The sequence below is a fragment of the Prionailurus viverrinus genome, chromosome B2 (assembly GCF_022837055.1).
Source record: "Prionailurus viverrinus isolate Anna chromosome B2, UM_Priviv_1.0, whole genome shotgun sequence".
NCBI classification, from domain to species: Eukaryota; Metazoa; Chordata; class Mammalia; order Carnivora; family Felidae; genus Prionailurus; species Prionailurus viverrinus.
The window spans coordinates 146,935,840-146,951,154 of record NC_062565.1 but is presented as its reverse complement, the minus strand read 5'-3'; the positions used below and the strand labels follow the sequence as shown (position 1 = coordinate 146,951,154).

The following is a 15,315-nucleotide window of genomic DNA, read 5'->3' as shown; positions in this document are numbered from 1 at the left end:
GGTTTCTCTCTCCATGTTACTTTTCACAGCAGGTCGCCTGTCCTTTCACCTGGTTTTACTTCTGTGTCTTGGTGGAGATCTGGAGTGGTCAGTTACAGATCTCTGACAAAAAAAAATCTCAAAAACATGAGAGGAAGTTTCGGGGTTGATTCACTTTCAACAGTGACAGCAGGACTGCCCCAAACCTGGAATTCTAATGAGGCCTAATTCAAATCAATAAAAAGGTCACCATGGATTAGATTACATGAGCCAGGCTGTGGGACATGACCCAATGTTGAACCATTTAGTTCTTGTTTTGGTCAAAGCACATGACAAGGGCACCTATGAGACAGTGAGGGTGGGGTTCCCCCAGAGGCTAGGAGACTAAGCAGGTGACCTGTCAATCATCCCAGGAAGTCCTTCATCCTGGACTAGGGAACAAGGCAGAGCTGCCTAGGGCAGTTGTGGCTGGGAAACGGTGGGATATGCCTGTCCAGGAGGCGCTCAGCACCACCCCTCTGCTTTCTATCAGCAGCAGCAGTGTAGATGGGCAACCGGTGCACGCACAACCGGGGCATGATGGTGGATGGTGGCCCAGACCTGGCCATTCAGACTTGAGAGGCTGGCCGTCCCCTCCTGGAGTCTCATCCCAATACGATGGCTCCATTATAAGGGCCAACAGCAGCTGTGAAGCAACATGAGGACAACTTGGGTCTTGTTTGGGGGCCATTACAGGCCATCCCATGAGTGCAAATCTGAGAAACGCTTTGGGAGAGGGTTTTCTTCAGCCAGCTCATCCAAAGGGACTCATATCTGAAGAATGTGGCCATAGAAAGAAAGCATTTCATTCTATAAACAAAGAGATGATGTCAATGACAGGGTTACTCTAGAGTTTCCCTATATTACAGATAAAAAAAATTCAAATATTTAGTAATAGTAATTCTCCATTCCAGACTTTTTTTTCCTTAAAATTACGAATCCTACTACCTAAAAGATACTAAACGTGATTGGGTTTATATTGTAATTCAAAAATTAGGGATGTCATTTTAAAAGAACTTGGAAGTCAGTGGTAGCGTTTAATACAAAGACACATACTTGACTTCTGCATGTGTAAATTAATCTTAATGCTTGTGTCATTACTGGGGAGCAGCTTAAGTTGGCATAAACCCCATGCAATTTATTTATGTGGTTAGTCTTCGGTGCAGGATCAATGATGGGACATAGTAGATTTGGGATGTCTGGCCCTGTAAGTCAATTTATAAAATTCCTGCAAAACCTGGGGAAAGCGTCAGCCTGTTGTGTTTTATAGTTTAATTAGCAAGTTGTCAAAAAGCGGCACCTTATAAGCTGAATGATGCTTTTTCACCTGTTCACTTACTTTTTATTGGGATAATGAGCTGTGGAATGACAGGAAGAATCTTGTTCCCCCCATGTTCCAGCATGTCGTGGATTCCTTGCCGGGCAAAAAACTCGTAGGGAAATGTCATTTCACAGAGCCCCTCAAAAAACAGAGGCAAATAATGATGGTAATCCAGCTTCTCAATTTCCACCTGAAAGGAGAGAGAAGAAATGCCATGTGAAGACAACACTGGGGCGAAGCGTGGCCGGACCAGCTATGAAGCTGTCAACCAACTCAGGGGAAGCACATTCTCCAGGACTTTGGGAACATTTTACAAAGCAACTCGTCTCACAACCTGAAGTACATCATCATGTCTTTATTCTATTAGCAATGGGGTTACAATCACCGCCCTTTCAATTACAAGAGATTAAAACAATAATAATCGACACTGGGAGCATTTTAGTATTTGTTTTGGGGATCTTCGTTAATATTTCACTCTTTGGCACAAATGTAATACTGAAAAGGATTCAAGGAGTCTATCGTGCGTATGTTGAAACATATATGTGAAAACAAAATGAAAAAAGAAACAGTTGAAAAGAGATTAGCATCTGAATTTCTAACAAGAACCTAATAGGGACTGCACATTAATACATTCTTGTGAAATGTGTCTTTTCGGGACCTGGCAAGTATGCGAATGAGGAATCAAATATGATTGCGAGAATGTTCCCTGGAACCTGCATGACAAGTGGAATCTTGGTCCTATCAAGACAGCTCAAAATCAAAATACCGCAGTCTCTCTCACCTGCCTCATCTGGGAACAGAGATATATCACTTTTTCCATTGCTACATTTTTCACCCTCAATGATGCCTCTGTGCCTCCTTGTCCCGATCTTTGCAGTAATATGCAGCACCAACGGGGGATAGAAACAAAAATTCTGGGGTTGAGAAAAGATATGATGTGTTGGGAGCTGCAGGGAATTTGTTCTAGCCCAGGCCCTTCCCTGTCTGCAGTATCCATGACCTGGCTTGCTACCTGCAAGGTGACAGAAGTGATGGTGATATCATGGATGGAAAGAAGCCAGCAGACTCAGACTGCTTTACAGAGCAAAGGGTGCGGCATTTCCAGTAAGAGGTGCACACTTGCCGTGTCTTCAAGTCCTTACGAATGCACGCAGCTTCCAATGATCACCTTATAATCAAATGAGGAGCTCATCAAGACCTTAGACCAACCGCCTTTTCCATGAGGAGGTTTTTATACCCTCCAGCTCTCTCCCAGCTTTCTGGAGTTTCCAGCCACACACCTGCCTGTCCGTGGGTATGAGTAACTGGTAACCCTCCCACCACATTTCCAAGTGTCTACGGTAGGTCTCGGTGAATCAAATGTCCTGCAGTTTCCCAAGTGGGAGGTTTGTCCCCAGTCTGCTCATGGACCACCCAGCCAACTGGGGAAATAGGGGGTTAGGAGTTAAATGTTTAGCTGTTCTCTCGGAATTGACCTTGGAAAATGAATCCCACAGGGAGGTTTATACAGACATCAATTTTATTTTACATTCCTTGTATATTCATCACATTTACTTTATTCACACTAAAATTTTGTGGAACATATATCTAACGCCAACCTTCTCAAGGGTTTTTGTGTATTTGAAGACATTTTAGAACACTATTTTGTACAATTAAAAAAATACTGCTACACCATTCAGCCTCTAAAAGGTACAATGTTATTATCTATAATTTTACATTGTAGCCTAACTTCTTAATAATATGTTATCTGTACTATATTTTTTCTATATTGTTGATGTTTTTCTAATTCTCTTTCTTTTAGCTCATTGTCACATGTACATATGTCTCCTGTAAATAGCAAATTATTAAATTTTGTACTTTAACGTTATCTAAGGCTTTTTATTTATTTTAATACATTAAGCCATTCACATTTATCGCTATGTCTAGTTTTATTTCTGTCATCTTCCTTTTTGGTCCCTGGTTGTTGTTTTACATCTACTTTTCCTTTCTCTTTTGCAGCTTTATTAAAATGTAGATTTTTTTCTCACTTTTTTCTGTAATGATGTGAAAGATAAGACACCCTGTTTAAATATTTTATTGTGGCTATCTCATGTCTTTCTCAAACATTTTAAAACAAACTTCCATCACTTAGAGAAGCAAATTAAAAATCTCCTACTGGGGCGCCTGGGTGGCTTGGTCGGTTAAGCGTCCAACTTTGGGACTTCGGCTCAGGTCATGATCTCACGGTCCGTGAGTTCGAGCCCCGCGTCGGGCTCTGTGCTGACTGCTCAGAGCCTGAAGCCTGTTTCAGATTCTGTGTCTCCCTCTGTCTCTGCCCCTCCACTGTTCATGCTCTGTCTCTCTCTGTCTCAAAAATAAATAAACGTTGAAAAAAAAATTAAAAAAAAATCTCCTACTAAGATTGCTGACATGCCATTTTCCCCCCTTGGAATTCTGTTGCTATGTTTCTTTGTATTGTTTGGGGCCATGATACCAACAACATCAACAACATCAGTTCATTTGATCCTTATAACAACTCTAAGAGGTAACAATTATCAGTATCTCAATTTTCAATATGGAGAACTGAGGCACTAAGAGGTTCAATAACTTGCCTAAGGTCTGCAGCTAGTAAGAGAGGTTGCTGGGATCTGAACCCAGACTCTCTGGCTGCAGGACATGACACTACTTCTTAAACTCTGTTGTTAGGCATAATTATAATCTCCTGGTGACCATTCCATTTATCCTCATGTCTCCATCCCCTTTATCATTACTAATGCAGGCTGTCTCAGTCTACTCAAACACTAATATCGCCATGGTTTGTCTACTGTTTCTTTTTCTCCTTCCTTCTTTCCTTCCTTCCTTCCTTCCTTCCTTCCTTCCTTCCCCTGGCATTATGTTTTCACAGTATCTTTTCTGAGTAGCTTAAAGCTGCATTTGTTTTTTTCCTTCCTTCCCATTTCACAATATGTCTTAATAAATATTGAGCACACACTATTCTTATTCTCAGATGTTTTGAAAAGAAGGAAAGAGAAGCAATGGAAGAAAGAATAAAGGAGAGAGAGAGAGAGAGAGAAAGCAGCAGCAATTGAGGGGCAGCAAAATTGAATGGAAGACTGAGGGAGAGAAGTTGAGAAAGAAAAGATTACCTCTAGATCTCTAACTACAAGCTCACTGACCATAGCCGTTCATTTCTACCAGAAATCCTTTTCCCATGAGTTCTTCTGACCCATTTGACAGTTATTTGGTATATCTGATATCATTGTAGATCTGTTGCCTTAATGGAATAACAACTTGTCAGTATATTTTGAGGTCACAAACTACTTGAAATAGTATAGATTATTTCTCTGTTTGCTATAGGGCGACTTTTCTTGTACATAACTTTTTTACTACTTGAATATCTTCTAGGGTTCCTCTTTTTATTATAATATGGTTTTGGGTGAAGAATGTGGCCTAGGCCTTGGTAAATCCTCTGACGTTCCATTTACAATCAGGAGATATCATGTGTGTTTTGTTTAAAAATATATCTGACTTCTCTTTGTTGTACTTTTCTTTTTTTGTAGAGCTCCTGCCAGCTACGCATCGTTTTCATTTGTCCATGGTAAAGTTGTCTATGCTTCCTCACTCCTGTTCTCTCTTCAGCCCACCTGTCTACCATTCATTCCACTGCAGGTGCATCTTCCCAGGTCGCCAGTGACCTTCACTTTGTCTAATCCTCAAGTCTCTTTTCTGTTCTCATTATGTGACACACTTGGCCCTGGGCCTCCTGACCCCACACCCCCAGCATTAGGGGCCGTCCTTGATTTCCTTCCTTCAAGTCAGGTGTTCAGTCCATCACTTTCCAATTGATTACATCTCCAAGCAAATTCTGATTGCATTTCCTTTCCCACCATTTTGCATACATCCTGCTTAGTCTAAGCCATCAGCTTACTGCAACCAATAATGTCCTTGTCTCTACTTTTGCCTTCCCGTTTCCATTCTCCATACTCTTGGGTCCTGATCTGTGGTTGCTCCTGACTCAAGTTTCAACAGGGCCTCCCTGATCCGTCCCCAGGTCCTGTTGCATCATACCATCCCTCTGCAACACTATTCTCTGGAACCACTGGTGCCTTTTGTTCCCTGACCAGACTAGCCTCGCTTGTTCCTCCTTAGACACTATCTTTGAAAGCTCTGCTCCCCTTCTCTCCAGACCTCTGGGGTGTTGGCAACTCCTCGTATCTAGATTTCAGTTCAGTAAGACCCTCTTATCACTGCCGACCAACCCTGTTTGATTTGCTAGGTACACTTTATCATGTGCTCATTGAAGTTTTTTAAGTTCTGTTGTTTAAGTTCTGTCATTGCCCGAAAGGGTGTTTGAAAGGCACATAACAGGTGAATACTCAGGAAGCACGTGTTGAATTTCAGTTCTGACCTTTTGAATCTGTCCTCTGCGCTAAGTCTTTGAGAGGATACTCAGTTAAGGGAACAATGGCCAGATGGTGAATGGCCATCTCTAGAGCCAAGACTGAGGACCGCAGCAAAGTGCACAGAGGGCCTGCTGTTGATCACTGGCCTTGTAGCATGATGGGGCCTGTAGGTTTCTATAGATTTAAATTTTCTACAATGTTATGTATTCTACAAATAAAATGCTATGTTTCCTCCATTGGGATTGCAATGATTATTTATATTTCAGGAATTTTATGAGTGTTTTAATAGACAATCAGGATGGTTTGCTTCTTGGTGTTTCTATTTAGCCTCATTAGAAATCATTTAGGGAATGGGGCGCCTGGGTGGCGCAGTCGGTTAAGCGTCCGACTTCAGCCAGGTCATGATCTCGCGGTCTGTGAGTTCGAGCCCCGCGTCGGGCTCTGGGCTGATGGCTCAGAGCCTGGAGCCTGTTTCCAATTCTGTGTCTCCCTCTCTCTCTGCCCCTCCCCCGTTCATGCTCTGTCTCTCTCTGTCCCAAAAATTAAAAAAAAAAAAAAGTTGGAAAAAAGATTTTAAAAAAAAAGAAATCATTTAGGGATTAATTTGCTATTCCATTTATTTTTAAAACTTCAGAAGGAAAAGTTTTGTTTTTCACAGTATCATCAAAACGAACATATTAATGTATGTCCATAATTAATATATTGGTAATAATAATACAAATGCTTTTTTAAAAAATATGGATGTTGAGAATAATTCAAGATGAAAACCAAAATTTAAAGAAAAGATAAATGAGGACATGGTGACTACTATCCCTTAGGATTCTTTTCAATCGATGGTTTCTTTTGTTCATTTAGATTACAAAAGGTTATTTATTTACTGTTTATTTAGAAACAAACCTTTTCTTTAGTTATATCATAAGTAATTTTGGTCTTAGGCTAATTAGTTTTAATGACATATTACACTTTATAGTTCTTTAGTACTACTATAAAAATACTAGTTTTCAAACTTATAAACTTTTGGAAACTTTCTTCAACATTTATGCAAGAAATCCAGAATTAAAAAAGAAATTTGTCTGAAGTCCATCACAGAACAAGGGCCATTTTAGATACATCAGGTAAAATTACATGGTAATATACTGATCGATGATTACTTGGGACATTCACTCCAGGAACATCAATTAGTTTTACTCACAGAATCTCTCTCTCTTTAAAATTTATGTTTCAAAACTTTTTAAAGATCACACAGTACTCACAAGTTATCTCTAAATCTCGCAGTGACCTTTGGTCAAAAGCAATAAAATTCCAACTTTACCTGGCCCATCATATATAACTTCTTATCCCCGTAACAAATGTGTAAGGTAGTAATGCTATATTGAAAGGTCAGAAACACGATGAGGTTAATGATTTTCATTATAAACCTCAAATTAGAAACTTATTCTTACACTTTTCATATCTTTGCTTCAATTAGCAAAGGAAATATAATTGGAAATATCTGCTATTACAACTCCTATAATCAGAACCGAGGAGCTTGCTTAAAAATCACAAACTAATCTAAAATAGTTTAGGCTATCTAATTATCTAATAGTACAATCGTCTATTACTATATTATGATTTCATTTGGACTTATTATAGGATTTCTAAAATCAAGCTTCAGCTCCACTCTTCTTCCTTGAAGAGGTTGTTGAGTTATTGAAAGAGGTCTCACAAATTACATGGGCATTGCAAACTGTCTTTTGGACAGTGTATGTAACATATTCCAAACATGGATGTACTTTTATTTTTCAAGTGCATGTGGATGTGACTATGATGAATAACCGAAAGAATATCATTTTAAACTTTTTCAGTGATACTGAATATGCAGTTAAAATTATGTACAGATACATGAATTTTTTGATGCAAAAATAAGATTTCTTAGCATGAAAAATGCTGTATGTCAAATGTCAAAAAGAAGGACACCTCACACAGGCTGGAAGACAAGCTTAACGTGGATCCTTAAAGTCTGAAAAACACCAAAGTGTGTTCAATGCAAAGTCGATGTCAGGAAATCCTCAGATGCTAGACTTAAAGACAAAACACAGAGTCACAGAGGTAATGCTGTGTGGCTTGAGAGAATATCGGATATAGACCAGATGGGAAGCCTGGGACTGAAGTTTCAATGTCTCCAGAGTCCAGGCAAATAGGCCATTTGGTAAGTGAAGGGATAAGCTGAGATTCCTGCATATAAGTAGAACCCTAGAAGGGCTGCCCCTGTGAAAAGGGGGCCAGAAAGACTCTCATATATTTGTGGAAACAGAAAGAAAGTTTGTAGAAAGAGAAAGAGAGCTTGATGTGTGACAAAGCTCTTGATGGGAAAACTCTCCTTTGAGAAAGAGAAACCCGAAGGGAAATGTAAAGTCAAGGAATTAAGAAAAAAAACATTGTTCCTCAACCCCGGGAAGGAAACTTCTGGGGCCCAGACAAAGCAAATGCCAAAGTGTTAATACTTTCATCATCTAGGTGCATAGGGCTGCCACAGAAAATACAACCCCGCTAACACTTACCACCATCGTGGTAATGGAGCCACCATAAGGAAGACGAACTAGACCAGTGAGCATGGGAATGAGCTCTGGAACTAGCAACTAGAAATTACAGAATAAATCTGGAAAGAATTTTTTTAAATGCTTAAAACGTAGAATATTTCATTCTTTAGGAAAAAACTAAATAAAATTCCTGAAGAATATAGAGCATCATTAACTTAAGAATCCAGTCGTTGGTGAACAGGTTGACCCCAGATGAAAAGAAAAGGAGGGGACTGGGTCACAGAACCTGGAAGGCCAATGCAGAGGCAGCACAGGTGTCCGCCATCTGGGATGCTCCCACACGTGACCCAGGGGGGTACCAGGGAGGCAGGAAAGGCAGTATTTGGAGAAATCATGCCTGCGCATCTTCCGTAATTGAAGAAAGATGCGCATCTTCAGACTGAAGGTGCAAATCTGGACGCTTTTCAGAAAAACTATCAACCTCCAAAGTCAAGGAAAACATTTAAAAGCATCTGAAGCAAAAGACGGATTACATATAAACAATCAAAATTACACCTGAAATTACACTTCTCATTAACAAAATAGAGGCCACAAGACAGGGTAAAACTCCCTCAACACACTGAAAAACAATCTTCAGTGCCATACTTAGCCAAGCCAGCATGCAAGATAAAGGCAAACTAAATGGATTTGACCAAGATGGAGATTTTTGTTTCTTTGTTTGTTGTTTTAACCCAGAGGTCATCATCCTGACTGAAGGATAAAATGTACTAAAGAATAAGCTGAGCACAAGACAAAGAAATGAGATGCAAGAGATAATAGTAAATTGTTGAACAAATGGATAAGACCAAGTAAGCACTGACTATAAAAATTAAAAAAAAAAATCATCAATTGTGGTGAGGTTACAAAGTGAGGTCGCAATACTAGAAAGCAAAAGTAGAGACGATGATAAGGTGATCTGAATCAAAGTAAGTTCCTTGCATTGATAAGGATGAGGAATAAGGTTATTGATTAGTTTTAAAATTAATTAAGTGTATTAAAGTACAAGGGTACTCACTGAAAGAATAGAAATGAAATTAACTTTCAAGAGAGTAGAATGTAGTAGACGGAATGAAGAAAGCTCTATCGACAGAAGATAGAGTCCTCCAACAGGAGGCTGGTCAAACATCCCCCCTGCCCCCAGGAAAATGCATGAAGAGGACATAATATATAGGATGAATCCAAATATATAAGTAACTATCACAAGTATAAATAGATTAAATTCTCTTATTAAAAGATTGTCGAGGCACCTGGGTGACTCATTCAGTATAGCATCCGACTTCACCCCAGGTCATGATCTCACAGTTCGTGAGTTCGAGCCCCACATTGGGCTCTGTGCTAACAGCCTGGAGCCTGCTTCAGATTCTGTGTCTCCCTCTCTCTCTGCCCCTCTCCCCCTCGCATTCTGTCTCTCTCAGAAAATAAACATTAAAAAAAAATATATATAATGGCACAGAAAAGTGAAAAAAAAAAGGTAATTATAAGTATGATCTAGGATAAATTCCTGGAAGGGAAATTGCTTTCTCAAAGGATGTATATATCTGCAGTTTTGATAGAAATTACCAAATGGTGCTTCATGGGATGGTACTAAATTACATTTTCATCAACAATAAATGACAGTAGCTGCTTTTCCATTGTTTATCCAAAGAAAATGCTATCAAAGTTTTGGACTTTTGACAATATTACAGGTAAATTTCAATATTTCAGTGTTGCTTTAAGTTCCATTTTTCTTAATGGGAGAATAATCGCCTTTTAAAGATATTTTTGAAAGCCATTTGTACACCCTTTCCTGTGAGTTGTCTTTTCACATCCTTTGCCACCACTGATATTTGCTTTCTTTTCTCTCTCTCTCTCTCTCTCTCTCTCTCTGTCTCTCTTTTTCTTTCTCTCTCTGTTTCTTAAGTTCTTTTATGTTGTGGAGATATAACTTTTGTATGTTATGGAAGTTTCAAAAAAAATTTTTTTGCCATGAAGACTTTTGCTTGTTTGTTTTAGAGTTCATTAATCTTTTGTGGGGTTCTGAATTTTGAGTCATCATTAAAAAGCTTTTTTTCCCCCATTTTGTAACAGAAAGAATAGAAACAATTAGAAAAGACAATTTATAATGGTTTCTTCTAGTATTTTTATGATTTCTTTATATTGAAATCTTTAATCCATTTGTAACTTTTCTTGGTGTAAGGTGGGAGACTTTCTTCCAACTGTAACTGTTATCCAAGTGGCTATCCTGTTTTGCCAAAGTATTTATTAAATAATCTTTCATTGATTAGAAAGCCCTACTTCTTGACTTCTATTTTGTTTCACAGGACTTTCTTATTCATAAACCAGTACTATTTTGATTTAATTATCACACGGTATAACAGATTTTAGTATCTGGTCAGCTAGCTAGTCACCCCATTATTGCTTTTGTTTTCTGAGTTTTTAAATTTATTATTTGTTTCCCTTTCAGTATGAAATTTAGACACATTTTAGACATAAGGTCTACTTAATGGGACTCTATAAAACCTTGTGTTGAATAATTAGATAAGACAGGTTTTTTATAAGCATCCCAGATACAGTTTAGGAAACTGAACAGTGGTAAGACGCAAAGTAAGTTTCAAGAAATTCCAAAATATCTATGTCATATGTGTCACGTTTTTTTGAAGAAAATTAAATAATACAAATGTTGAACTAAGTAAACAATAGGCAAACTTCTAACCTCCACATATTTGGAAATTTAAAAACACTTTTATTAAAACATTGTTTTCATGTTTATTTATTTTTTGAGAGGGACAGAGAGAGAGAGAGCGTGAGCAGGGCAGAGAGAGAGAGAGAGAGAGAGCAAGACACAGAATCCGAAGCAAGCTCCAGGCTCTGAGCTGTCAGCATAGAGACTGATGTGGGGCTCAAACTCACGAACTGTGAGATCATGACCTGAGCTGAACTCGGATGCTTAACCGAATGAGCCACCAAGGGGCCCCTTAAAGACACTTTTAAATCACTAAGAGACCAAAGAGAAAATCCTTACAGAAATAATAACATGTTAAAAATTGAATCACAATGAAATGATCTAACCTTAAAAAAATAGAAAAATGCCCCATTTGTACAGACTTTTTAAGAACAGAAAGAGAAGGAAACGACACACTCACTATCAGAGGCCAGCATAAGCTTGTCACTACGCTCAGCCCAATCTCACTGAATGGAAATAAAGCACGAGGCAAACTGAATGCAGTGGCATGTTAAAAACCGTGGCCAGGTAAGGGGCTCCTGGGTGCCTCAGTCTGTTAGGCGTCTGACTTTGGCTCAGGTCGTGATCTCACAGTCTGTGAGTTCGAGCCCTGCATCGGGCTCTGTGCTGACAGCTCAGACCCTGGAGCCTGCTTCGGATTCTGTGTCTCCCTCTCTTCCTACCCCTCCCCTGCTTGTTCTCTCTCTCTCTCTCTCTCTTTCTCTCTCTCTCTCTCTCTCAGAAATAAATAAACATTAAAAAATTTAAAAAAAACACACAAAAACTGTGGCAGGTAGGCTGTACTGCAGAAACACCAGGACACTTCAACAGCATGTTTAAAGTTTTAAATCAAAGGAGGAAAAATGAGATCATTTTCATAGATGCACACAAAGCATTTGATGAAATCATTCATTAAAAAATAAAAACTCAATGCAAAAACCTACAGCAAATTATCATACTTTACGGTGAAATGTTAGGAGCATTCTCATTATGGAGAAATCCATGCAAAGGAGACAAGGAGACCGTTATCATCTCAACATTGTACTGGAGGTTCTAACTAAGGAGGAATGTAAAATATGTATGAATATTGGCAAGGAAGAAACAAAACTCTTGTCATTTGAGGATGATTTAACTATGTACATAGAATGCCCAGAGAATCTACAAACAAGTTTAATTAGGAAGAGAGTTCAGAAAAATTGCTGCATAAGAGATCAGCACACTAAAAATAATAGCATTCCCATATGCCACTAAAAACTACATAGAAAATATTTTTTAAAATATTCACAATCGCAAGAAATAAAGCAAAACAAACCCTTAAAGATAAATGGTAACAAAGCTAACAGTCAATGCATAAGACGTTTATGGGGACAATGACAAAAGGTTATTGATAAGCACAAATGGAAGAATGGTACAGTGCTCTATAAACAAATGAGTATATTGACTATACTCATGGATGGGTGGACTCAAACTTATCAAGATGGTGAGTCTGTCCAATTTAAATTTTTTTAATGTTTATTTATTTTTGAGAGAGAGACAGACAAACAGAACATGAGTGGGGGAGTGGCAGAGAGAGATTGGGACACAGAATCCGAAACAGGCTCCAGGCTCTGAGCTGTCAGTACAGAGCCCAACATAGGGCTTGACCCCATGAGCTGTGAGATCATGACCTCAGCTGAAGTTGGATGCTCAACCAACTGAGCCACCCAGGTGCCCCAGCGCCTGTCCAATTCAATCTATAAAGATTGGAGAGTCTTGGTGACACGTTGGGACTACATTCCAAGCAGTTGCAGAGTGAGGATTGGAGCCCAGTGCTTCTTCCCGTTGACCTGCTCACCTTTTTTCACCATCTTGATGGCTTGTCGCTTTACTACCAATACTGAAAGCTTTGTCTAGCTGAAAGGTATTAATTACTGAGTAACAAATCTGGACTTGAGAATGGAGAGTCAAATTATTTTATGGAATAACCTTATTTTAAGTTTCTGTCAAAAATGCTAACAAGACAGCTAAAGGTCAGTTGTAAGCAGTTCTCGAATTTATGCACACTTAACCTTTATTATCCAGGAATTGTATGTTCCTAACTGCAGCAGTCGATGAGTGATACTTTCAAGTGTAATAAATAAAGAAGAAATAATCCCTTGTTCTATAGCTTAGAACATTCCCACCTTTGGTCACCTGTCATAAAGTTAAAGGAATTTCCTTAAAAACTTAACAATAGCATAGTTTTATAAACCAACAGGGCATAAAAGGAGCAAACTATGAATTAATACACATCTTCGGAGTTTCTCTTTCCTTTATCACATCTCTATATAATGCTAAAAATAGTATAATTTTGTCACAGGTAGAGAGGAGATACTTATATTTGGGGATAACAAGTGTTAATCAAACTGAGAAGCAAGAAATGAATGATAGACCTGGAAAGTTCTGCAGTTTTAGAAGTTGGGACAGAGTTAGAAACAGATCACTTGTGGGGCGCCTGGGTGGCTCAGTCGGTTAAGTGTCCGACTTCAGCCAGGTCACAATCTCGCGGTCCGTGAGTTTGAGCCCCGCGTCGGGCTCTGGGCTGATGGCTCAGAGCCTGGAGCCTGTTTCCGATTCTGTCTCCCTCTCTCTCTGCCCCTCCCCCGTTCATGCTCTGTCTCTCTCTGTCCCAAAAATAAATAAACGTTGAAAAAAAAATTAAAAAAAAAAAAAAAGAAACAGATCACTTGTGGCTTTTACCACTGGTGCTAATTGAAAAACATGGCATTAATTTATAAAAATTAGATAATGTACTGTGAACTTTAATACACTCAGCCAAATGGGCAGAATTAAGGAGGTTTGGAAAGGATTAATTCAGGTGAAGTTAATGTCAGGAAGCAATTTTAGGAAAGAAATTGTTATGATGGCAGTATTGACTGCCTCTTTTATCAGCATATAATTTTTCTATGCATGTATATTTCAGGGATTAGATGTAAATTTATTAAAGTTGTTTAAACACACAAGTTCTTATATTTCTTAGTCAAATTTCACCTAAAAATCTAAAGCGAGAGATGTAGTGAATAGCTTACGCTAGTTATAGTGCTGTGCCGAATGTCAAGGAGAGATAGGGATATTAATGGATAGGAAAAAGACGAGAAATATGACTTCCTTCATTGGATTCACATTTTAATATTAGCAGTTTGTGGAGAAAATGAATTAGTAACAGTCTGCCTTTACAGAGAGCAGCTTGTGTTTGGAATTGGGCAGATCAAGGTTCAAACCCATCCCTTGCATATACTGAACCTCATCACTTTCCAACTCTGTGATTAGTGGAGAGTTACTGTGCCTTTCTGGGCCTTAGTTCACTTTTTATAAACAGATGGCTAATTCCCAGGGTTATCACAGGGATTAAATGAGATAGCATGTGCCAAATGATGTTAATTCCTTCCTCTATTCTCTTAAAAAGAAGAATACCCTCACAAAAAAATTAAGTAAAATTTCAAAGTAGTACTTGATTAAATGCCAAATGAGAAGTACATCCCAAGGGTATATAGGAAAATGCCCTGGCTCAGAGGAACAGGAGATAATTATGGGTTGGAGTAAACAGGAAAAGTTTCCCTGGAGAGGTGGATCCTGATGAACCTTGCAAGGTGGGAAGGGGCGAGCATACTGAGCAAAGACATGCATGTGAGAACTGGACACAATGTCGTCAAGAGACAGTGCTTAGTTCAGTTTGGATAATGTTGGGGAGGCAGGAAGGCACCTTCTGCCGTCCACTGTGACTGGACTGAATACTTCAGGCATAAGGAAAATACAGATGGTTTTCAAGTAAGGGGTTGACATGATTAAATGCCATTTAAGAAAGAACAGCCTAGCACTTATTCATCTTGCATAACTGAAAATTTATACGCATCAGGTATAAATTCTCCCTCCCAGTCCCTAGGGACCACCATTCTATTCTCTGCTTCTATGGGTTGGACTCTGTTAGGTTCCTCCTATAAATGGAATCATCCAGTATTTGCCCCTCGGTGTCTGGCTTATTTCCCTAGCATAATTCTCCCAGTTTTCTCCATGTTGTCACATACGGTATGATTTCTCTCTTTTAACTTTTTGAGAACCCTCCATGTTGTTTTTCACAGCAGCGACACCATTTTACATTGTTGTCAAGAGCACACAGGGTTCCCTTTTCTCTACATACTCTCCAATACTTGTTACCTTTTGGTAATAGCTATCCTAACAGTCCCAACAGGTGTGAGGTCGTTTATCTTATTGTGGTTTTTATTTGCATTTCCCTGAGGATTTGATTAGTGATATTGAGCACCTTGTCATATACCGTTGATCATTGTAGGTCTTTTTTGGAGAAATGTCTGTTCAAGT

General features: G+C 38.9%; 1 protein-coding gene across 2 annotated transcripts in view; it reads right to left on the bottom strand.

The window, feature by feature from the left end:
- PACRG (parkin coregulated) overlaps positions 1-15,315 on the bottom strand; it is a 505,579-nt gene that overhangs the window by 227,163 nt on the left and 263,101 nt on the right. For both annotated transcript variants that reach the window (XM_047860011.1, XM_047860012.1), the window contains exon 3: positions 1,358-1,529. In XM_047860011.1, coding sequence (XP_047715967.1) covers positions 1,358-1,529 — 172 coding nt within the window. The remainder of the gene's footprint in view (positions 1-1,357; positions 1,530-15,315) is intronic.